Source organism: Hyperolius riggenbachi, chromosome 9 (assembly GCF_040937935.1).
Source record: "Hyperolius riggenbachi isolate aHypRig1 chromosome 9, aHypRig1.pri, whole genome shotgun sequence".
NCBI lineage: Eukaryota > Metazoa > Chordata > Amphibia > Anura > Hyperoliidae > Hyperolius > Hyperolius riggenbachi.
Window position 1 is genome coordinate 42,272,714 of NC_090654.1, and position 26,244 is coordinate 42,298,957.

Below are 26,244 nucleotides of genomic sequence, written 5' to 3' on the forward strand. Positions count from 1 at the left end.
TCACTGCATGCTGGGACATGTGGATGAGTCAAGGCTTCTTCCACTGACTGAAAGCACCCCTTCAGTGCTGGACTAGCGATCATCATAATGGGCTCATTACTATTATGCAAAATTTTGTGTACAATTTTGCAATTACTGTCACGTGTAATTACAATTTCAAATGAAATCGGGTTCACGTAATCATTTGTAATTTTGCATAATTAAATAATTTACATTGAAATGAATACCGCCCCCATACTTGCTATCGTCACCCAGCCCTGGTCAAACTCTTTTGAAATGCTGTAAACAAATATTCAGTACAATAGTTACATGGATAAACAAGAGCAATACATAGCATATGCAACTACGCAGCACATATTGTACTAAGTATATACAGTGGGGCTGTGGGTAATAGAGCCATATTAAGATACAGCAGGGTCCTGCCAATTCGAGCTTACTTTCAATTTGAGCTTACCCTCTAAGGCAGGGGTAGGGAACCTATGGCTCAGGAGCCGGATGTGGCTCTTTTAACGGCTACATCTGGCTCACAGTTAGGGATTTATTCACTAAGCTACACTGCTCAAGCAGCGCAGCTTAGTGGGACAGAGCAGCGCAAGTAAAAGTTTCAAAGTAGTGCACGCTACAGCAGTAGAATGCACTACTTACTCGCACTCCCCCCGAAAACTAATGGCTGATCCAATTGTCCCACTCTGGACCCTATCAGGTCCAGTGACTTTGTAGAACGAGATCCCTGCACTTTGATTGGCCCAATAGGCTGTCACTTAACAAGCAGCCTATTGGGCCATAGTTCGGGGATCTTGTCCTATAAAGTGAATCAACCCCCAAGACAACTAGCTAATTGTACAAGCTGTTAGTCGGTATTTCTCCTGTCTGGCTCTCGGGGAAATTGCTGATGTTGCTGAAACCCAAGAGAAGCTGAAGACGTGTGTGACACTTCTGCTGCCCAGAGGATCAACTGTATACACTTCAACATGGCAACAGGGACTGAGCCCTCTGTTGCGCTTGCGCACTGTCCCAGTTTGAAACATATTGTATGGCTCTCACGGAATTACATTTTAAATATGTGGCATTTATGGCTCTGCTCTAAGGTCTCTGTTCATGCTGCAATGTCTGTTATGCTGTATAGGGGGGGGGGGGGGGGGGGGCGTGGTGCGGGGAAGTCTGGCCTGTGTGATAAAGGGAGGAGTTAAGGGCACCAGAGCTTATGTGCCTATAGGCTCCTGAACTGTAAGTTTGACCCTGGATTCGCTGAACATGCACCTTCTGGGCTGGCACAAGCAGCACTGACTTGCGTGGTGTCCATTCTCAAGGGCATATGCTGGATACCCGAAGCATAAAATGCCCTTTCTTTCAGCAGGCCGGTGCTGAGTCTTCTTATCAGCTCAGTGTGCATATCTAGTAGTGGTGCCTTTACACCAGTGTTTCTCAACATTGTTAAAAGACACCTGAAGTGAGAGGGAGATGGAGGCTGCCATATTTATTTCCTACTAGCTGATTGCCCGGTGTTGCTCCGGGTATGTATTTGGCTGGTGTTGCTCCGCATACTTTTTCTAACTCTAACACACAATTACTCAATGACCAAGTTTGTGAGCTTTGCGGTCTTTGGTATCAATAATTTGCATTGAAATGAAAAAAATCTGATTGGCTGTTTGTAGCTCCATCCCCTTTTCTGAATTTGAACCCCAGTCACCCAATAACCAACTGTACCAGGTTTGAGGCCTTGTGCCATTAACAGTGCAAGAATGGCAGCAATTAAATATTCCCCTTGAAAGCAATAGGTGAAGCATGATTCACTTTTGTAGGCCTCCACCCACTTTTCTGAATATTAATCCCAGTCACCCAGTGACCTACTGTGCAAAGTTTAAGAACCCTGCCATTAACAGTGTAAGAATGGCTGCAGTTTACATTTTCCCAGTGAAATTTGTATTTGTCTCCACCCACTGATGACCCAGCGTTGCCCGGGTATGTATTTCACTGGTGTTGGCTCCGCCCACTTTCTAACCCTAACACACAAACACTCAATGACCAAGTTTGTGAGCTTTGGGGTCCTTGGCATCAATAATTTGTATATTCCAATAGAAATTAAACAAATCAGATTGGCTGTTTGTGGCTTCACCCCCTCTCCAGCATTTGAACCCCAGTCACCCAATGACCAACTGTAGCAGGTTTGAGGCCTCTGCTATTAACAGTGTAAAAATGGCAGCAATTTAAATATTCCACTTAAAAATCAACAGGTGAATTTTGATTGACTATTATAAGCTCCACCCACTTCCCTGAATATTAATCTGTGCAAAGTTTGGAACCCCTGCCATAAACAGCGTAAGAATGCTGCAGTTTACATTTTCCCAGTGAAATGTGTTTTTGGCTCCGCCCACTGTTTGTAACCTGGACATACAGTCACTCAATGACCAGTTTGTGAGCTTTCGGGTCCTTGGCATCAATAATTTGTATTTTCCCATGAAATGAAACAAATCTGATTCACTATTTGTGGCTCTGTCCCCTTTTCTGATTTTGAACCTCAGTGACCCAATGACCAACAGTACCAGGTTTGAGGCTTGTGCCATTAACAGTGCAAGAATGGCAGCAATTTTAATATTCTCCTTGAAAAGCGACATTGTGATTTTTGATTGGCATTTTTAGGCTCCACCCACTTTTCTGAATATTAATCCCAGTCACCCAGTAACCAGCTGTGCAAAGTTTGAGAACCCTGCCATTAACAGTGAAGAAAGGCAGCAGTTTACAATTTCCTAGAAAAATCTATTTTTACTCCACCCACTTTTTGTAACCTTGACACACAGTCACTCAATGACCAAGTTTGTGAGCTTTTGGGTTCCTGGCATCACAATTGTGTGACTGGAAGCAGTTTATCCAGCAAATAAATCTGGCTGTTTGTGGCTCCACCCCTTTACTGAATTTGAACCCCAGACACTTAACGACCGACTGTAGCAGGGTTTGAGCCTCTGCCATTAACAGTTGTAAGAATGACTGCAGTTTCAATATTCCCCTTGAAAATCAATTGATTGAATGTTGATTGGCTCTTGTAGGCTCCACCTACTTTTCCGAATATTAATCCTAGTCACCCAGTGACCAACTGTGCTAAGTTTGAGAACCCTGCCAATAACAGTGTAAGAATAGCTGTAGTTTACATTTTCCCATGAAAAAAGTTAGTTGTTTTTGGCTCGCCCACTATTTGTAATCTTGACATAGTCACTCAATGACCAATTTTATGAGCTTTGGGGTCCTTGGCATCAATAAGTTGCATTTTACCATTGAAATTAAACAAATCTGATTGGCTGTTTTGGCCGCTCCCTTCAGAATCCAGTGACCAACTGTGTCACCTACCCACCCAGTTTGAGAACCCTGCCAATAACAGGATAGATGAAATCAATCTAAAAAATCTGATTGGCTGTTTGTGGCTCCACCCCCTTTAGTGAATTCGGACCCCAGTCACCCAATGACTGAGTGTATCAGGTTTGAGGCCTCTGCCATTAACAGTGCAAGAATGGTAGCAATGTGAATATTCCCCTTGAAAATTAATAGGTACATTTGATAGGCTGTTGTAGGCTCCACCCACATTTCTGAATATTCATCCCAGTCACCCAGTGGCCAATTGTGTAAAGTTTGGGAACCCTGCCATGTTAAAAATTTAGTTGTTGGCACCGCCCACTTTTTCTAACCTTGACATACAGTCACTCAATTATCAAGTTTATCAGCTTTGGGGTCCTTGTATCAATACTTTGTATTTTCCCATTGAAAAATAATCAAATCTGGCTATTTGTGGCTCCGCCCCCTTTCTGAATTGAACCCCAGTCACCCATGTGACCTATTGTACCAGGTTTGAGGCATCTGCTATTAACAGGTGTTAGAGAATGGTAGCAGCTTAAATATTCCCTTTGAAAATCAAAAGGTGAATTTTGATTGGCTGTTGTAGGCTCCACCCACCTTCCAAAATCTTAATCTCTTTCACCCAGTGACCAACTGTGCAAAGTTTGAGAACCCTGCCATTAACGGTGTAAGAATGGCTTCAGTTTATATTTTCCCAGGGAAATTTGTTTTTGCTCCACCCACTTTTTGTAACCTTGACACACAGACACTTAATGACCAAGTTTGTGAGCTTTCAGGTTCCTGGCATCAAAAATGTGTGAATGGAAGCAGTTTATCCACCAGGAAATCTGATTGGCTGTTTGTGGCCCTTTAGTGAATTTGAACCCCAGTCACCCAATGACCGACTGTAGCAAGTTTGAAGCCTCTTCCATTAACAGTGTAAGAAATGGCAGCAGTTTCACATTCCCCTTGAAAATCAATAGATGAATTTTGATTGGCTGTTGTAGGCTCCACCCTCTTGAATCTTAATCCCAGTCACCCAGTGACCAACTATGCCAAGTTTGAGAGCCCCTGCGATTAACAGTCTAAGAATGGCTGCAGTTTACATTTTCCCATTTAAGATGAATGCTGAAATTTGATTGGCTGTTTTACGCTCCGCCCACTTTTCCTGGATTTGTAACCTCGGTCACCAAGTGACCAACTGTGCCAAGTGTGGGGACTCTGGCTTGATTACTGTGAGAATGGCAGCCTTTTACATTTTTTCCATTGACATGAATGGATGAAATCTGATTTGCTGTTCGTAGCTCCGCCCACGTGTGCAGGGGGGCCGCGAGACCCCCAGAACATATCATCCCAGGTAATAAGGATCTGTGCACCAAGTTTCGTTCAAATCGGTCAAGCCGTTTTCGAGTGATCGCGGCACATACACACACACACACACATACACATACACACACACACACACACATACATCCGATTTTATATATATAGATTCATTTAAAAGGAACTATAAGTAGAAACAGAGGTGCCAGTACAAATATAAAATATATTAAACCGTTTAAAAGAGGAGGTAGTGGTGGACTTTCCTTCCCAAAAGTAGACACAATTCTGTTGATTATTGTCAACAAGTAGCTTTATTAATACACTCTACAATGCAAGACGTTTCGCAGGTTCAATCTTGCTTTATCAAGCAGTAATTGGAGCAAGCACAGAGGCGCTTTGCTTCCTGACATACTGCAATAGTTTGCTCCAGTTATTGCCTGATGAAGCATGGTTCAACCTGCGAAATGCATTGCATTATGGAGTATAGGAATAAAGCTACTTGTTGACAATAATGAACAGAATTGTGTCTACTTTGGGTAGGTAAGTCCACCACTTACTCCTCTTTTAAATGTTTTTTAAATACATTTTATCCTTAAAGGGAACCTTAACTGAACGGAGGGTATAGAGTTTTACTTACCTGGGGCTATTACCAGCCCCCTGCTGCAGTCCTGTGCCCTCGGCGCTGCTCTGAAATCCTCTGGTCCCCCGCTGTCACTTAGTTTCGTTTTTGACGACTCACCAGTCGCCGGCCGCCATGCGTATTATTGGACGCATTCACCAATGCAATTAGCGCTATTGCGGACCGCAACGCGTACAAAAATACGCGTTGCCGCATTCCGCACGCGTAGATTTGTACGCATTGCGGTCCGCAATAGCGCTAATTGCATTGGTAAATGCGTCCAATAATACGCATGGCGGCCGTCGACTGGTGAGTCGTCAAAAACGAAACTAAGTGACAGCGGGGGACCAGAGGATTCCAGAGCGGCGCCGAGGGCACAGGACTGCTGCAGGGGGCTGGTAATAGCCCCAGGTAAGTAAAACTCTTTACCCCCCATTCAGTTAAGGTTCCCTTTAAATCTTCCTACTTCTGTCAAAAACCTGAGCGGTTCTTGCCTTTTTCTTGATTGCTAACTCAGTAAAGGACCAGCCCTTAAAGCGTTGCTATCATATAAATCCGGCATAGCGGGGTCTAAACCCTCTATAACAGTAATTATAGATTGACGGTATACCTTGAAATGAATAGGAGCACTCAGTATATGATTTTAGATAAAAAATTGTATTTGCTTATCTTACAGCATATATACAAAATATGAACAGTTCCAAGTAGTGTTTCCTTCTAACAGTATTCCATCTCATCAAGGCTTTATAGCCAAGCGATCATCAATGTTCTAAGCACATTAAAAAAAGAATATAACAGTTGTGTTATGTCGAATAAGATCAAAAGCAGTCTCATCTGTATCAATAGCTGTGTATATAGTAGCTGTGTAAAACTTGTAGTAATCTTCTTAAAGAAATAGCATAAAAAATTGCTTCTAATAAAACTTCTTGTTAACATCTTAACAAAACTTAATGCTGAAAAATTAATAAAGTAAATCACCAGAATATTAAGCATATTACCCCTTCTCTGTCATCTCTTCAGCATCTAGAACCACTTGTGGGAAGGTAGCTTCTGCCTCATGTGTCTTCTCAGGAGATTGTTGGGATTCTGCAAACTATGAGCTCCCAGCCCCTACTTTTATAGGGATAGGAGGCAATATGGCTGCCTAATCTGGAATTTCCCTGGATCCCAGGTTCTGATTGGCTAAAGCTTCCGTGCGTCAAACGCTATCTATGTTTTGAATACCTTAGTCATAATATTATTGTTTATAAATTCCTTAATTACCTTATCTTGTGAGAACTAACGTAATTTGAAGTGTTTGACATTTAATTAATAAGGGTGATATCGTAATTAATTGGGTACACACGCAGGTAGACATCTTGACTTCATCATGACCTCCCGATAAGAGAAAATGTCATGAGACACTGGGTCTCCAGAATTAAAAACATCTCCCATATCTATGTTCCATGTTCCATGCTGTGTTTGCTTATTATGACATCTGTGTCTTAATTGGCCTGAGGTATGCCCATCTCTTTCTGAAATGCTGTCGGCCATCTTGACCCACCAAAATACATAGGCCTGTAACCAACAGTATTCAGACTTACAGTAAATTAATACTTATTTAAACACTATACTGTCCTTAAAGAGTAATCAAATTGTGTATACTGATAAGCTATCTAAATAATTTAATTCTATAATTTTTTTATGAAGAAATCATTAATTTTATAAATCTATAAAAGATTACAAAAAACACCAGATGGCAGTGTACTATTGTGTATTAAACTTCTAATTAAAAATGCTTTATCTGACATTTTATAAAAGTCACAATGAACTACCATAACCATAACACTATGTCTGCTGTCGTCACTAATTTCAACATAAGATATTGTTCCCAAAACAAAGAAAAACATGGCAACCTTGGTCTGTCTGGAACTGCAAAGTCTACATAAAAGTAAAACCAATTTCCCTTAGTCTGGTTTCAAATATATTCTGAACATTTTACTATTTGCACTTGTTTAAGGACTAACTCTATCTAGCATATAACTGACAATAATTCTTGAAATGCATACATATCAGGCTTATTTGAATCATCATAGTTAACTAAAAATAATATAGAAGACGGGGTTTCAGTGTGGTTATAACAGAAATCTGACACTTCCAGTTCATAATATAGTCCACCCTTAACAGGGTAATCGTATTCTTTACCGCCCAAGGCCACAGTCAGAAGCCGCCATCTTCAGTATAGGTAGCCAGATGATCCTTCCCCCTCCCTCCAGTATAGGTAGCCAGTTGACCCTTCCCCCCACTACAGGTAACCAAATGACCCTTCAGTTTAGATAGCCTGTTGACCCCCCCCCCTTCTCCAATATACAGTAGGTATCCTGATGACCCATCCCCCATTCCTCTAGTATACGAAGCCAGATGACCCTCTCCACACTTCTGTATAGATAGCTTGATGATTCCCCTCCCTCCAGTATAGATAGCCAGGTGACCCTTCCCCCTAGTATAGCTTGCTTCCCATATGCTCTTGATCCTGTGGTGCCCTAGGCCATGGCCTATGTGGCCTTGGCTTAAATTCCAGCCTGCCTTTAAAGGAGCGGGTTCAAATTTCTACTTCCTACTTTCAGTTCATATTATAGTCCACCCTTAAAAGAGGGGTGCAACCCCTTTTTTTTCCTGTCTACAGACAGCTAGTTCTTAACCTGAGTGGGGTCAGGTCTAATCTCTCCCACCTGCCTACATAGGCCATCATTCATAAAGGCAGTGCGATGAAAAAAAATCTGGGAGGGAAAATACCGCATTCGGTATTTTAGACTTCTGTGTGCTCATTCATAAACATTTTAACAGCTGCGGTAGAGATGCGGGGATTTTCCGAACTGAGCTGTCGGAGTTGTTACATTAATGAGCGGCTGGTTGATTTCTTACATTCCTGGTCTCCGTGCAGAGACAGCGTTACAATAAAAGGCAGCCCCAGCATCCCTTCAAATGTGCATTTTTTTTTCTTTTTGAATCTTCTCAAAGGGCTGGTGCACACCGAGCGGGTTTTTCAGCGTGGATACGCTTGGTTAATGTATCTCAATGGGGTGGTTCATACCAGAGCGGGAGGCGTTTTGCTGAAACGCATACTCCCGGGGTGAGGCATTTTTTGGATTGCGGAGGCGTTTCTGCCTCCAATGTAAAGTATAGGAAAGCCGCAAACCGCTCTGAAAAACGGCAGTTCAGAGCGGTTTTGCAGGCGTTTTTGTTACAGAAGCTGTTCAGTAACAGCTTTACTGTAACAATATCTGAAATCTACTACACCAAAACCGCTACACAAAACCACAAAACGCTAGCTGAAACGCTACAGAAAAAGAAGAAAAAGCGTTTCAAAATCTGCTAGCATTTTGCGGATCTGCTAGCGGGTTTTGGTGTGCACCGGGCCTGAATCTGTCTATTAGTCTTTCTAAACAATCTATGTAATTGCCACAACTTAGAAAAACTTCAAGAAACTTTACACATGCAGGTTTTCTGAAGTGAAATCTATTTGAAGACAGGTACCCAAGAGGTTAAAAACACAGCCTGGGTGTTCCGGGATGCCTTGTTTGTTCTGCTCACACTGCTGCTGCCTGGGGGAGATCTGTCCCCATTAACTTTCTGGCTTATCGCTTCTTCAGCTGACTTCAAAGCAGGCGGCATTTCTTTGTGTCAATACCGGCTGCTCTTATCTTTATGAATTGACACTTATTACATTTTACGACATGTGCTGGAGGTGTTCACCGCACAAGGCGGTAATTTATCTCCCTGCTCGGGAATGTCAGCTTTTCATGCGGAAACAGCTTTTATGAATGGACACTTTAAGTGTTCGGGAAAGTCAGCTGTTTTCAGCATTACCGCATGCAGTAATGCTTTATGAATCATACCCATAGTGGTTACCTGAATGGTAACCTGTGTTTGGGAGTATAATTCATTCATCTGTATTAATCAACACCTGCAACCAAACATACTGCACCATTGCGGGCTCTTGCTTTCCTTTTTGCGACCTCTGTACTTAGTTTAAAAGGTTTTTATTGTTTTTTGAAACATAAACTGTAATACAGCTTTAAAACACTAGAGCAATATAGTAGCAGATAATACAAAAAAATAAATAAAAAAATGTTTAGTTTATAAAGTTTAATTCCTTTTAAACAATGCAAATGCACGAGCTCCTGCCGGTGTGTTGGTCAGATGCTTTTCTGCGTGCGTGCAGAAAAGCATTTCACAGCTTTTGGCAGCTTCACCTCTAGTTAGGACATTTAAAGAAGTTACTAAGGAAAGGGCGGTGCTAAAGGGGGTGTGGCCAGAAATATGGCACACAAAAAGCACATTAACCCTTTGCACACTCGCATGCAAATGTTCAAACAAATGCATTCACAAATTCAATCATCCAGGCACCACTGTTATCCTTACAGCTAAGTTAAAAGCCGGGGTCTTAGTTCACAGAAGAATGCATTCTCATGCTTAGGACACCTACGTTTACCTGGGTACTTCTGCACAGTGTAGGTGACTCTGGCCCTGTAACATGCATAGTGCAGACATGCAAACATTCATTGCATCAAACCTATCTAGGTATTAGGAGCACCCATTCTGACGTCCTCTCCTGGGACAGACAGTGCATCATACCAATCGCACACGGGAGATAACGTAATGATGACTGATGGTCTAATGATGACTGAGGGTCTGGCCACACTCACCTGTGTGGCTACAGCCCGGCCCCAGCTCGGCAGCCTAGGCCTGATTGGTGTATGTTGAGCTGGGGGCAGGCCACAGCCATGCAGGCAGAAGTTGTCGAAGACTTGCTTTCAGTCCTTGAGGTCACACATTTTTGGACCAGCTTAAATTCATTGATGGGACTAAATCAATAAAGGTGTGGTTCATCAGGTAGAACATGTTTCTCAATTTCTCAGCCCATTATAAGCACTTTCGTGGATATGGCCCTCAGGGACTGCAGTTGGACAGCACAGCCCTAGGCTCATGCCTGGATTTGAAGCAAGGCCATCACTTTGGGTGCTAGGAAGCAAGGGGGGCAGTGGTATGACACACTCAGGCAGTTAAACTGGTGACAGTGGTCCTGGGTAGAGTTGAGCCGAAATTTTAGTAATTTCGCATTACTATAATTACGCATGCGAAATTCGCGATTACAATGCGAGATTGCGGTAGCGTAATTGCCATTAAAATCGTAATTGAAAATACCGTAAGCGTAATTTTCAACGCGTTATTTTGCATTTCGTTCATGTTGTAATTTCGCATTAAACGCTACCGTAATTTCGCGTTAAACCTTAACGCTCCGTATAATGTAAAAAAGCCGCCGACTTTAAGGGTTAATAGCAAAGCCCCCTTAAAAGCTAAGAGCCTCAAATTTGGAGAGTATATTAAGGAGATCAGGAGGAATAAGAGGAAAAAAATTTTTTTCAAAAAGACCTTATAGTTTTTGAGAAAATCGATGTTAAAGTTTCAAAGTAAAAATGTATACATTTAAAAACCCGCCGACTTTAACGGTTAATAGCAAAGCCTGCTTAAAGTTTAGGAACACCAAATTCTCAGGGTATATTAAGGGGATCAGTGGGAATAAGAGGAAAAAAAATTTTTTCAAAAAGACCTTATAGTTTTTGAGAAAATCGATTTTTAAGTTTCAAGGGCGAAAATGTCTTTTAAATGCGGAAAATGTCAGTTTTTTTTGCACAGGTAACAATAGTGTATTATTTTCATAGATTCCCCCAAATGGGAAGAGTTTTACTTACTTCGTTCTGAGTGTGGAAAATATAAAAAAAAAACGACGTGGGGTCCCCCCTCCCAGACCTCTTTAACCCCTTGTCCCCCATGCAGGCTGGATAGCCAGAATGCGGAGCACCGGCCGCGTGGGGCTCCGCACCCTGACTATACCAGCCCGCATGGTCCATGGATTGGGGGGTCTCGGAAGGGGAGGGGCAGCCAAGCTTTCCCCTCCCCCTCCGAGCCCTTGTCCAATCCAAGGACAAGGGGCTCTTCTCCACCTCCGATGGGCGGTGGAGGTGGAGGCCGCGATTTTCTGGGGGGGGGGGGTTCATGGTGGAATCTGGGAGTCCCCTTTAAAAAGGGGTCCCCCAGATGCCCACCCCCCCTCCCAGGAGAAATGAGTATAGAGGTACTTGTACCCCTTACCCATTTCCTTTAAGAGTTAAAAGTAAATAAACACACAGACACTTAGAAAAAGTATTTTAATTGAACAAAAAACATAACCACGAAAAAAGTCCTTTAATATTCTTAATTAACCATTAATACTTACCTGTCCCTTTAAAAGCCAGTTCCCACGCAATATCCTCGGAAATATACTAATCAGTTACAATGTAACAAAGTTATTACAATGTAACAACTTTGTTACATTGTAACTACGCCGCACCCGACGTCACTCGCCGCTCAGCCGCCGCACCCGCACGCACCCGACAGAGCTCTGAGCTATATAGCTCAGAGCTCCCTAAGCATCTTTGTATTTGGGCTCCAAGGAGCCCCATTGGTCCTTAGCAGACCAATGGGGTTCCTTTAAATCAGAAGGAACCCCATTGGTCTGCTAAGGACCAATGGGGCTCCTTGGAGCCCAAATACAAAGATGCTTACAGAGCTCTGAGCTATATAGCTCAGAGCTCTGTCGGGTGCGTGCAGGACGCTAAGTCCCCGCCGCCTCCCGCTGTCCACCCCGCCCACATCTGTCACCCACATGTCACCCACATGTGGGTGACATGTGGGTGACATGTGGGAGAGGCGGGGAGGGCAGCGGGAGCCGGCGGGGACTTAGCGTCCCGCACGCACCCGACAGAGCTCTGAGCTATATAGCTCAGAGCTCTGTAAGCATCTTTGTATTTGGGCTCCAAGGAGCCCCATTGGTCCTTAGCAGACCAATGGGGTTCCTTCTGATTTAAAGGAACCCCATTGGTCTGCTAAGGACCAATGGGGCTCCTTGGAGCCCAAATACAAAGATGCTTAGGGAGCTCTGAGCTATATAGCTCAGAGCTCTGTCGGGTGCGTGCGGGTGCGGCGGCTGAGCGGCGAGTGACGTCGGGTGCGGCGTAGTTACAATGTAACAAAGTTGTTACATTGTAATAACTTTGTTACATTGTAACTGATTAGTATATTTCCGAGGATATTGCGTGGGAACTGGCTTTTAAAGGGACAGGTAAGTATTAATGGTTAATTAAGAATATTAAAGGACTTTTTTCGTGGTTATGTTTTTTGTTCAATTAAAATACTTTTTCTAAGTGTCTGTGTGTTTATTTACTTTTAACTCTTAAAGGAAATGGGTAAGGGGTACAAGTACCTCTATACTCATTTCTCCTGGGAGGGGGGGTGGGCATCTGGGGGACCCCTTTTTAAAGGGGACTCCCAGATTCCACCATGAACCCCCCCCCCCCAGAAAATCGCGGCCTCCACCTCCACCGCCCATCGGAGGTGGAGAAGAGCCCCTTGTCCTTGGATTGGACAAGGGCTCGGAGGGGGAGGGGAAAGCTTGGCTGCCCCTCCCCTTCCGAGACCCCCCAATCCATGGACCATGCGGGCTGGTATAGTCAGGGTGCGGAGCCCCACGCGGCCGGTGCTCCGCATTCTGGCTATCCCAGCCTGCATGGGGGACAAGGGGTTAAAGAGGTCTGGGAGGGGGGACCCCACGTCGTTTTTTTTTATATTTCCCACACTCAGAACGAAGTAAGTAAAACTCTTCCCACTTGGGGGAATCTATGAAAATAATACACTATTGTTACCTGTGCAAAAAAAACTGACATTTTCCGCATTTAAAAGACATTTTCGCCCTTGAAACTTAAAAATCGATTTTCTCAAAAACTATAACGTCTTTTTGAAAAAAAAAATTTTCCTCTTATTCCCACTGATCCCCTTAATATACCCTGAGAATTTGGTGTTCCTAAACTTTAAGCAGGCTTTGCTATTAACCGTTAAAGTCGGCGGGTTTTTAAATGTATACATTTTTACTTTGAAACTTTAACATCGATTTTCTCAAAAACTATAAGGTCTTTTTGAAAAAAAAATTTTTCCTCTTATTCCTCCTGATCTCCTTAATATACTCTCCAAATTTGAGGCTGTAATGCGAAAATTACGCTTACGCGAAATTTCGCGAAATCCTTCTTCATTACGATTTTGTACTTACGGCCATAATCGTAATTACACTAATTACGCGAAATTTCGCGAAATCGTAATTACGTCATTACGCTCATCTCTAGTCCTGGGGCACTAAAATGTACAGATCTGCCCCTGCCTAGGCTATGTGTTCTATATATTGAGAGTATAGGCTATGCAGTTTATTTTAACAGTCTCTATCCAGCAGGAGGGAAGCCACCACTGTTCACAAGACATCATCACTGTTCACAAGATATCCAGTGGCTGCGCTCCTGTGTGGGACAGTTTCCAATGCTCATATGTGTCTCTTGTAAATCTTGCGGGCGAGACTTAGGAAAATCTCTTTAGGCAGCCCATGGGCATGCTGGGAAATGAGCGTCTGCAGCCTCTGGTAACTCTCTTCCTCGTATTGTCTGAAGATGGATGGAAGGTCCAGTTCCTCGTACAACTGCTTCACCAGCTGCATCTTCTCCACGTCATTCTGCCCATAGTTCTCCTGTGTGTCACAGAACAGCAAGGGTTAGTTCTGCCCTCCACTCCAACCAATACTGCACACCTCACTTCTCCACTCAGGAATCAGAATGAAGTGACCAGGACTTCAAGTGTAAGTATTATTATTCTAGAAATTGCCTACACCCCAAAAGGATTCCCCCAAACTGTGTTCTGTTTTTAACCATTCTCACTCCTGTGTATTCTGCTTACCTCCAAAAGTATCTTCTGCTCCCCAGTCATCACTTCCTGCTCCCATTAGTGCTAATTGTGATGGACAATTTTGCCTTCGTGAAAATCTGTGTAATTTTTGGGTCTCTGAGTACTAGTGTTGGGCGAACACCTAGATGTTCGGGTTCGCGAACGTTCGCCGAACATCGCCGCGATGTTCGGGTGTTCGCGCCGAACTCCGAACATAATGGAAGTCAATGGGGACCCAAACTTTTGTGCTTTGTAAAGCTTCCTTACATGCTACATACCCCAAATTTACAGGGTATGTGCACATTAGGAGTGGGTACAAGACGAAAAAAAAATTAGCAAAAAGAGCTTATAGTTTTTGAGAAAATCGATTTTAAAGTTTCAAAGGGAAAACTGTCTTTTAAATGCGGGAAATGTCTGTTTTCTTTGCACAGGTAACATGCTTTTTGTCGGCATGCAGTCATAAATGTAATACATATAAGAGGTTCCAGGAAAAGGGGCCGGTAACGCTAACCCAGCAGCAGCACACGTGATGGAACAGGAGGAGGGTGGCGCAGGAGGAGAAGGCCACGCTTTGAGACACAACAACCCAGGCCTTGCATGAGGACAAGAAGCGTGCGGATAGCAATTTGCATTTTGTCGCCATGCAGTCATAAATGTAATACAGATGAGAGGTTCAATAAACAGGGACCGGAAACGCTAACCCATCACAGATGTTCATTGTTACGTTAGGGTAACACGTTCACGTTCGGGTAACGTTCGGCCATGCGCTCTTAGTTCGGCCATATGGCTTCTACGTTCATTTAAGCGTGTTGAATATAGAAGCCAAATGCGCAACGCTGAGTCCCTCAGAGAGAGCGTAGAGAGGAAGGAGAAGGAAAAAGGTAAAAAGAAAGAGTACCCCCTGGCAAGACATTTCATTGAAATGAGGCATAGTGTTAGTCAGCTTAGGTGGCAGGTCCTTGAAGTAGTACAGATGCAGGAAGGAAGGGATTTTAGAACTACATTATTGAGGAGGGAGGCCTGGTGGATGGACAGATTGGGTACGCAGCTACCTTGTGGCCTGAACGAAGACTTTAGTGTAAAATGTTTCTTATGAATGTTGTATTGTTAGCTGTCCTGTCCTCTACTGATAGGGTTAAATTGAGAACTGAAGTTTGTGCCCACCCACTGATGTGTCATAAGGGTGTGTCTATGTCACAGCAGGTTATATATCAACCAGTTGATTAAGCACTTGAGAAATGGCCTCATGCCCGAAACGTTGTGCTTTACCTGTATGCTGTTTAACCGCTGCAAATATGAATTCTTGAAGAAACTTACATGTGATGATTGGTTGAGTCCAGATTAGGTCCGCATCGTTTCGGATTTTTTTTTGGATGTGTGATGGATCCTCTTTCTAATCAGTGACTCCCAGCGATATACTGTAAGGCTTTATTCCAAGGCCTGAAGGTTATATGCTTTGCTATTGTGCCGCCCCCCCCCCATGTTCACACCCCTTCCTTTGCCCCCCCTCCCCTTGGTGACCCTCATGGCCTGGTTCATAAAACAAAATGCGGATATCCCAATTTTAACACTTATAACAAGTGTAGCTACAAAAAACATGTGATCTGAAGGAAGGACCCTTAATCGGAGGGAGAGACACAGTAGTTGGGGGCCCCTTACAGCTCTGGACCCCCCTGCAGTCACCGGAGCTGCTTTCCTATAGTTACACCCCTGAGTCCACACTAGCACATGCGCAGAACAGCTTGACTTTGGAAGTACTTGGTTGGGGTACCTGGTACTTGAAGCTGTCCGAAGAGACCCGACGTCTTCTTTGGCATTAATGTTGGATTGCTGCAATTGGGGGGGGGGGGGGGGGGGTGCGGTGGTGGAATGAGGGGACTGTGAAGGCTCTAATGGATTCTTAGGTAAGTATGTAACCTTTATTTCACCAATTACAGGAATTATTTAAACCACCAATAGGGTTTCCTATGCTAAATGTTCTAATTAGCTATGTCTTTTTCATTTACAATTACAGAGTCCTATCATGTTGAGACAGTGATGGCTAACCTTGGCACGCCGCTGTGGTGGAACTACAAGTACCATGAGGCATTGCAATACTCTGACAGCTCTAAGCATAACTCGGGGGAGGCAGAGGCATGATGGGATTTGTAGTTTTGTCACAGCTGGAGTGCCAAGGTTGGCCATCACTGGGTTGAGAGGATGGAGATATTACTCAGTAGTGCTGCCATGAATATGATCCTGAGAAGGAAAATGACATTGAGTTTGATACATTTTTTCCTGTTTCTGTGTACCTTTAGAAGCCTACTATGCTTCAGCATGACTCCCAAGGATGGATTTCTGCAAAGGCCACAAAGGCCCCGGCCTTGGGCGGCTGAAGCCCAAGAGGGAACCTGGACATGAAATGGGGTTGTTACATATGAAAGAGGAGGCTGTAAATTGGGAGCAACCCATGAAAAAGGGAAGCTGATGCTCAAGGAAGCTGTACATAAAAGAGAGGGGCTGCATACATGGGATGTAACACATGGAAGAGGGGGCTGCACATGGAATAGGAGGGGCACTGCTGCACATGGAAGTGGAGCCCCAACATACTTGTCCTAGGGGCAGTAAAAGTATAAATACGGCCTTGATGACTTCTCCCTCCACTTTTGTTTTCTCTTTGCCTCCTGCCCTGGTCCTGGAGTGGCCCCTTCCCTTCCTGTGTGTCCTGCTTACCTCTAGAATCCTCCTCTGTTCGGGCGTGGCCCTTTTCAGTGCCTCTGTCACCAACCAGCTACACTTGTTCTCCTCAATATCACTCCCGAACTTGCCTGCCCCACCGGGGTCTCCAAAACAATCCAGGTAATCATTCTGTGGAAAATAGAAGCAACAGCAGGTTCTTCAGACACAGATGTAAATGTATAATCTTTGCAAAGTACCTAAAAAGTTGCCCTTTTGTCCATATGATCTGATCTCAGTCAGTTCAGCTCTTTCTTGTCACAGCATCACCATACTGTTCAGACAAGTAGAATACAGAATAATCTGAAAAGGCTGCAGTTGGAAGGGCTGGAAGTCTATGGCTCAGGGTGTGGCTTTTGAAGTGGCTCCCGACCAGTGACCTCCCATGGAGCTAATCAATAAATTACATCCTACACAGATGAGGACTCTGCCACTGAGTGTCTACACTGCAGTAAAGGAATAATTGGATTTTTCTTGAAGTAGCAATGGCCATAAAACTGCCTAACAAATGCATCAACACAAGTTATATCTCACATATAAAGATAGAGGGGTTGATTCACTAAACCGTGCCATTTTAGGAAATAGCGTTAGGATAGAGCGTGCCATGTTAATTATTACGCACGTACTGTGTAACGCCGATAGCACAGCGTGCGCGATGTAGATAGTTTGGTGAGTTTAGCACGCGTTGTGCTGCATTAATGCGCAAAAACCTTTGTTTGCACACGTAAAACTTTACGCGCGTTAATGTGTGCTAAATGCATAGCATGGCCGTGCTATGCGTTAGCACGGTTTAGTGAATCAACCCATAGAGTACTACATTTAGTGCAGGTCACAGCTGGACATGCACCAACCAATTACAGGGCAAACATATGGAGCTACACCATATGGAACGATCAGCAAAAACGTGCTACTTAATCCCCCCCTTTAACAGCTGCACCTAATAGGACTAAAGTTGCCATCACCTGTGATAAATTTCAGAATGTAAATCAGGGAGAGGAAAGATGTTACAATGGGCAAACACTGACTAAATAATATATAGTAGCACTAAAAGGTATATGAACCCTTTGGAATTATATGGATTTCTGCACAAAATGGTAATAAAATGTGATCTGATCTTCATCTAAGTCACAACAACAGACAATCACAGTCTGCTTAAACTAAAACCACACAAATAATTAAATGTTTCCATGTTTTTATTGAACACATCATGTAAACATTCACAGTGCAGGTGGAAAAGGTATGTGAACCCCTAGAGTCTAGGGGCCCCTAGAGTCTAGGGCCTAGACTAATGACATCTCCAAGAGCTAATTGGAGTGAGGTGTTAGCCAGCTGGAGTCCAATCAATGAGATGACATATTGGAGGTGTTGGTTAGAGCTGCCCTATAAAAAGGCACACCAGCTTTGGGTTTTCTTTTCCCAAGAATCATTGCCTGATGTGAATGATGCCTCGCACAAAAGAGCTCTCGGAAGACCTACGATTAAGAATTGTTGACTTGCATAAAGCTGGAAAGGGTTATAAAAGTATCTCCAAATGCCTTGTTGTTCATCAGTCCACGGTAAGACAAATTGGCCTCAATTCACTACGATCGTGCTGGAGATAATAAGGCAAGAGAAAACTTACCTCCACACATCGATCTTGCCTTATTAAGGTGTAGAGAAAAGTTTTCACGGTGATAGAGTTATCTTATCTCTTCAGTCCTTAAGTTACCTCCTCTGTAGTTAGTTTCACATGCAGTGACAACTGAAGAGAGAGGTATATGGAGGCTGCCATGTGTATTTCCTTTTAAGCAATACCAGTTGCCTGGCAGCCCTGCTGATCCTCTGCCTCTAATACTATTAGCCATAGCCCCTGAACAAGCATGCAGCAGATCAGGTGTTTCAGACTTTAAAGTAAGATCTGACAAGATTAGCTTGCTAGCTGCGTGCACACAAAAAAAAAAAAATATGCAAATCGGCCCAGCAGGGCCTGAGAAATCCTCCTGCGTGGCATAGCCCGACCTGAGGTCATGCTTACCGCCAGGGAGGTTAAGGCCATCTGTCCACCAGCTGAAGCTCAGAAGAAGATGGATGTTGCAACAGGACAACGACCCAAACCATAGAAGTAAATCAACAACAGAATGGCTTAAGCAGAAGAAAATAGCCTTCTGGAGTGGCCCAGTCAGAGTCCTGACCTCAACCCGATTGAGATGCGGTGGCATGACCTCAAGAAAGCCATTTACAACCGACAGCCCAAGAATATTGTTGAACTGAATCAATTCTATAAAGAGGAATGGTCAAAAATGACTCCAGACTGTTGTGCACGTCTGTTCTGCAACTACAGGAAACATTTGGTTGAAGTTATTGCTGCAAAAGGAGGTTCAACTAGTTATTAAATCCAAGGGTTCACATATCGTTTGCACCTGCACTGTGACTGTTTACATGGCGTGTGTTCAATAAAAACATAGAAATAGAGATGGCCCGAATGGTTCGCATGCAAACTTATTCACGCGAACATCGGTGGTTCGCGTTAGCGGTGAACCGCGAACTATATGCGAGTTTGACCCACCCCCTATACTACATCATTAGGCTAAAGGTTGACATCATAGTCAGCAGACACATGGGAGCTAATCAGGCTGCACTCCCCCCCCCCCCCCCCCATATAAGGCAGCTGCGTCGGCCATTATCTCACTCGGCGTGGCTGTAGTAATTAGAAAAGGAAGAGAGGTTGCTGGACAGATTAGAGAAAGCTTAGTTATGCTCTTGTTAGGCTTGTTACCTTGCTCCTTGCTGATACTTATTGCTAAAAAGCACCCCACATCAGCTCTTTTGAGAGCTAATGTTGTTCTTGTGATGTTTTTTTTTTGTGTGTGTGTGGCCCACTGACACTTGCATATACTGCCCTGTCAGTCAGTCACAGCTGGCCTTTGCTAATTCCTACTGTGCCACTGCCAGGCCCAGCACATTCAGTGCCTACGTTTTCACTGCACGTGTGTGACAGCTGCACATTTGTAATACCAGTCACTGCATACCTGTTCACGGTACCTGTGTGTGTGACAGCTGCACATTGTATTGATACCAGTCACTGCATCCGTTCAGTGCACCTGCATGACAGCACGCAGTGTTATATTATATACCAGTCACTGCATACCTGTTCACGGTACCTGTGTGTGTGTGACAGCTGCACATTTGCAATTCTAGTCACAGCATACCTGTTCACGGTACCTGTAAAAAGTTAATACCAGTCACTGCATACCTGTTCACTGCACCTACGTGACAGCACGCAGTGTTATATTATATACCAGTCACTGCACACCTGTTCATGGTACCTGTGTGTGTGTCAGCTGCACATTTGTAATACTGCAGTCACTGCATACCTGTTTACTGCACCTGTGTGACCGCACGCAGTGTTATATTATATACCAGTCACTGCATACCTGTTCACGGTACCTGTGTGTGTGACAGCTGCACATTTGCAATACTAGTCACTGCATACCTGTTCACGGTACCTGTGTGTGTAACAGCTGCACATTGTATTGATACCAGTCACTGCATAGAGGAGATGAACAGGGGGACAGTTCAGAGGGGGAGTCAGGGATGAGTAGGAGGAGATGAGTTGCTGAAAGAAGCAGGGGGAGCTCGTCGTCAGAAACCGCTTGTGGCAGTGTCCGGCGCCATGTATCGCCACCTATGGACAGCCAGCCAACATGCCCTTCAACGTCAGATGCTGACGCCACCATAGTGCCATCACCCCAGGGCTCAGCGGTGTGGAAATTTTTGTGTGTGTCTACCTCAGATGAGAGCAATGCCATCTGTACTCTCTGCCACCAAAAATTGAGCCGTGGAAAGGCCAACACCTGCGTAGTGACAACTGCCTTACAAAGGCACATGGAGAAAAAGCACAAACTGCAATGGGAAGACCACCTGAGGAAAAGCAGCACACAACAGCAAAGCCAAGCTCCTTCTTCTCTTCCTTCTTCAGGTGCATTATCTTGAGCCGCTTTCTCCCTTGCCCCTTCACAGCCACCCTTCTCCACTCCGCCTCTCACCTTGAGCGGTTCCTGATCCTCTGCCCACAGCAGCAGCCAGGTGTCCGTGAGGGAAATCTTTGAGCGGAAGATGCCAATGTCTGCCAGTCACCCCCTTGCCCGGCGTCTGACAGCTGGCTTGGCGGAACTGTTAGCTCGCCAGCTGTTACCATACCAGCTGGTGGACTCTGAGGCCTTCCGAAAATATGTGGCGATTGGGACACCGCAGTGGAAGATACCAGGCTGCAATTATTTCTCAAAAAAGGCGATACCCAAACTGTACCATGAAGTTGAAAGGCAAGTGGTGTCATCTCTGGCACACAGCGTTGGGTCAAGGGTCCATCTGTGCACGGATGCCTGGTCTGCAAAGCATGATCAGGGCAGGTACATTACTTACACAGCCCATTGGATCAACCTGGTGACCGCTGGCAAGCAGGGAGTACGTGGCTGTGCAGCGGACCTAGTTGTGACACCTCCACGGCTTGCAGGCAGGCCTCCTGCCATCCTGCATGTGTATACCAGGGATGCTCGGGTAGTACTTTTTACTACCCGCCCAAATCCGGATCCGGGTACCCAGTTATCCGAATTCGATTCGGATATCCGAATTTGAAATTTTTTTCTACCCGAACAGAATTCGGATATCCGACTATTATCTATACTATCCGGCCGGATTCGGATACCCGAACTGAAAAATCTCTCTCTCTCTCTCTCTTTCTCTCTCTCTCTCTCTCTCTCTCTCTCTCTCTCTCTCTCTCTCTCTCTCTCTCTCTCTCTCTTGCCACTACAATGAGAACACAACAAAACAGACTTCTCTCAAAAGGGAAAGGGTTCACCAAACGTTGCCTCCAGTCACAGACTTTGAAGATTTTTGTGACCTGGCTGAAATACAGTACTGTATTAGAATCTTTTTATTGAAGTTTTTATTGGAAATACATTTAGGAAATACATAGGTGTGACCTCTCTCCTACCATCTGATAAATGCTAGGCCAGCAGATCATAATGGTAGTATGGTACAATGATGCTAGGCCAGCTTTAGCATGTAGTGTGGCTGATGGTCTAGTGGGTAAGACAGATACCTACTACACACTGAGTCCTGGGTTCTAATCCCAGCTATGGTATGTGAGCTGGCTTTTCAAAAAGTACAAATCCTTAATCATGCTACTTTTTCTATTGAATTGATCATAATGGTAGTATGGTACAATGATGCTAGGCCAGCTTTAGCATGTAGTGTGGCTGATGGTCTAGTGGGTAAGACAGATACCTACTACACACTGAGTCCTGGGTTCTAATCCCAGCTATGGTATGTGAGCTGGCTTTTCAAAAAGTACAAATCCTTAATCATGCTACTTTTTCTATTGAATTGATCATAATGGTAGTATGGTACAATGATGCTAGGCCAGCTTTAGCATGTAGTGTGGCTGATGGTCTAGTGGGTAAGACAGATACCTACTACACACTGAGTCCTGGGTTCTAATCCCAGCTATGGTATGTAAGCTGTTTTGAAAGACTGCAATTTCCTACAGGATGATATAAGAGGATGGATAGGAGGAGGAGGTGGATGATCTGTGACTCGGGTAATTCGGATATCCGCGGGTATCCGGATCGGTGGTGGAACTATCTGCAGATAGCTGTCCGGATATCTGCAGAACTATCTGGAATCCGGATCCAACCCGGATAATAGAAAAAGGTCGGATATCCAGATTAATTTGGGTACCCGAGATCCGAATGAGCATCCCTGGTGTATACATCAATCAGTTAGTGTAATTAGTGTACTGCTTCACACTGACAGACCAAACTCACAGTGTAATGCACCGCAAACAGCTGTTTGTGTAGTGACTGCCGTGCTGGACTGGTGCGCACCATGGTGAGAGTGCATAATATACAAATGAATTTTGTATGTAAGCAATTTTATTAATTATGTCAATTTCACTGTTTCACAGTTCCTCTTTAATGTGTTAGGTGTGTGTGTGGGAGGAGGGGGAGTAGTAGGTGTAGGTAGGGGAGAGGTTAGTGTTAGTGTGAGGATAGAATAGGATAAGGTGGTTGTAGAATATCAGTAAAATTACCAATAACCCGTTATTGGGAACAGTAGAAAGTAGAATATCTGCAATATTATGAATAATCTACTACTGGTAATACTTGTGCCACAATTTACTTGTATTCCTATTACCGGTAAAACTCGAAAAATTAGAATATCATGCAAAAGTCATTTATTTCAGTAATTCAACTTAAAAGGTGAAACTAATATATAAAATAGGAACCCTTTGCAGGTGTGTGGGATTAACTAGCTGATTAGGGTTTGACACTGAGCCTATTATTGAACATTTTCACAATATTCTAATGGTCTGAGAGTATGATTTTGGGGTTCTCATAAGCTGTAAGCCAAAATCACCAAAATGATAACAAATAAAGGCTTGAAATATCTTGAGCTGCATGTAATGATTCTATTTCATGTATTAGTTTTCCTTTTAAGTTTAATTAAAAAAAAAATAGACTTTTGCACGATATTCTAATTTTTCAAGTTTCACTTGTATATGTATGCTTCCCCCTTCCCTAAAGAGTCACCTCAATCTGGTGGAACTCGCCCATTTCCAGAAGGATGGTTTTGGTCTTTCGATGTACTTGCTCATCATCTATCCCAACCTATAAGTAAAAGATAAAGGACCAATCAAAAGGGCAAAAGTCCAGAAAACTTGCTTCTTCCTTTCCTGAGCTCTTTGATATACTATGAGGCCTCCCAGCACATAGCAGGAGCATACACCACATGAATCATGCCAACACCTTTCCAGGACCATCACATCTTATCACACATTGCAGTAATAGAGTTAGCTCACACATACCACAGTCTTGACCACCATTTTTCCCCAAAAACTTACCAAATACAAGGCTGCAGCAACAGGTAGATAGAAGGAATAGACGCCAACTTTGTGGTTCACAATGGCCTGACACCTGCAGGAAACATGAAAGCAAATTTCAGGTCACAGTTTCCCTGTAACAATGCTATTCATCCATTGTCTACTACGTCTTGATGCATCAACTGATCAACGAGATGTCCCTCACCTTGTCTCAGTGAATTTCTCCAAATCCACCCTTCCTGGCTCAGTAGTGGTGAGGTCCAGAACCTGACCCAACTCCATCTGGTATGAGGACTGCATTTGTTGGATGGGAGACAAGGTTAGATAGATTAGGTTTCAGAGACCATGTTATGAAAATGGCCCATCTTGTGCATCCAGATACACCATTTTATTGTTACCATTAAGATTCACCGAAGTGTTTCTCTAGTCATTTATCCAAGTACCTTGGTAGTACGCAAACAGCTCTCCTGAAAGCTAGATGGTTTCAATGAGGCAGAACCTGCACATTTTATTCACAGTTGAACTCACAGCCAAGCTTTTAGACTATTGATTATATTGCCTCTGGAGCCAGCAAGCCAAGCCTAAAGGAATCTAGCAACTTCCATAGAAACAGTAAGTAAGCTGTATTTTTTACCATCAGAGAAGAGATACAGCTGAATTCAGAAGTTGATATACCAAAGGTGCCCATACCTCTAACAATGTATTGGCAGATCGTGCAAGAGACAGATCTCTCTCCGATCGATTCTTATCAGAGAGAGATCTGTTGGCTGCCCATACACTGCAGGCCAATTCCTGATTGATTTCAAGATGAAATCTCTCTGGAATCGGCCTTGTGATGCTGCCTCTGCCAATCTCCCCCCAAATATTATTATGCCCTCCAGGCCCGAACATTCAAATCTCACCTGGTCCAGCTGCCATGACAGTCCGCTACTCCGGGTCTCGCCCAGCGCTTCTGCATGAATGCCCCACATGGTTGGCACATTTAACACATGGCGCAAATGGAGCATCTGGACAGTCACAGCAGCTAGAGACAGTAAGAGTTTAATGCAAAAGCACAAGGGTGGGGCATATTAAAATTTTAGGAAGACAGCAGCTGGGTTTCTGTCACGTTCATCGGTCTTTGCACACTCGATCAACCATGCTGGCCTGAGACTTCCCAGCACGCCTGATCATTAAACTGATTTCAGCCTGAAATTGGTCGAATCGTTGGTTGTGCATGTTTGTCACAGCACCAACTTTTATTTTGTCTGATTCGATAAAATTATTGGATCAGATGGTCGATTGGGCTGCAAAATTGATAGATTTATGGCCACCTTTAGGTGCATTCTTTAAAACTCCACAGATTTAATATCAACAAACAATAAACATACTATTCAAGACATCTACATTGTGCATGGTAAAAGCAATGTTTTCCCAACAAGATTATTTCACTTCTTTGACTACGTGTGGAGACTTAGGGCCTTTTTCCACTACCCTGCGATTTGCGATTTGCTTCTGATCGCAAATCGCATGGTACATTAAACTAATGGAAACTGCAGCAGCAATTTCCATTAGTGCGATCCGATTGCGATGCGATTTTGGTCAAAGCGCAATCGTCGTCCTGCCACGTTTTGTATGCGATTGAGCTGTACTATAATGAGTATAGTAGCTCAATCGCAATCGCATAGTGGAAATTGAAACGCGATTGCAATCGCGATCGCAATCGTGATCGCGTTTCATAGTGGAAAAGAGCCCTTAGGCCGATTGTAGCATTTTAAGTCTACTTTACCAAAAGTGGTGAACAACAATGCATGACAACAACGACAATGAACGACAATTCTTTTCACATTAATTTTCACAAAAATAATGTTAAATTCGACTTTCGAGCAAAAATGCCATCGAAAATCATTTTGTGCCGTTTGTGATTTTTTGCAAATTTTCGCACTAAAATAAATAATTTTTGTGGTAAAAATAAAAATGTTTTGCGTTTTCATGGATTTTCTACATATTGCGAAAATAGTGTATTTTAGCGAAAATGTTCTCAAAATTGAAAATGCCATTTTTGATGCAAAAATGACTATGGTGAAAATTACTCACGAGCAACACTGTTTACCAACACTAAAGAAAAAGCTTTTCCTGGCAAAAATGTCTGCAGAACAGATATGTGTAAGAAGAAGTATACAAGACAAAATGGGCTTTATTCAGTGGCTGGTCCAGCAGCATTTCTTAGGGTTCACCTTTACGCAACTCTGAATTTCTCTAAAAAACACAATGATAAATAAAACATGGCCAAGAAGACACACCTCCAGGAAGAGCTCCAGCAGTTTTAGGTAGTATGGCTGCCCCCGGCAGTACTTCTTCAGGATTTGGTATGCACAGGCTTCAATCAGACAGGCATCATTGACGGCACTCAGCCCAATGCCATCCTGTGACAGTACACATGAATTAGAACCACCAGATGATTATTAACAATGGCATATCCCTTCCCTGTCTAGAATATAGCTACAGAGAGGAAGAGGACAGTGGGTCACCTTTTTGTACCAGCAAATCTTTCCCCGCCTTGTTTCTGAGTGGTCCATGATGTCATCTGCCATCAAGAAGAAGGCATAAAGCTGTAAAGGAGGTTTGAAAGGGTTGGTTA

At 43.7% G+C, this 26,244-nt stretch overlaps 1 protein-coding gene across 3 annotated transcripts in view; it reads right to left on the minus strand.

Annotated features, from left to right (window-relative positions):
• Window positions 1-13,520: 13,520 nt before the first annotated feature.
• The window catches only part of LOC137531572 (farnesyl pyrophosphate synthase-like), a 63,335-nt gene continuing 50,611 nt past the window's right edge, over window positions 13,521-26,244 (minus strand). For all 3 annotated transcript variants that reach the window (XM_068251498.1, XM_068251497.1, XM_068251496.1), the window contains exons 4-10: window positions 26,135-26,215; window positions 25,907-26,029; window positions 23,830-23,918; window positions 23,646-23,718; window positions 23,335-23,412; window positions 16,763-16,897; window positions 13,521-13,856 (exon numbers count right to left, since the gene is read on the minus strand). In XM_068251498.1, the coding sequence (XP_068107599.1) occupies window positions 13,656-13,856; window positions 16,763-16,897; window positions 23,335-23,412; window positions 23,646-23,718; window positions 23,830-23,918; window positions 25,907-26,029; window positions 26,135-26,215 (780 nt within the window). In that variant the 3' untranslated portion in view covers window positions 13,521-13,655. The remainder of the gene's footprint in view (window positions 13,857-16,762; window positions 16,898-23,334; window positions 23,413-23,645; window positions 23,719-23,829; window positions 23,919-25,906; window positions 26,030-26,134; window positions 26,216-26,244) is intronic.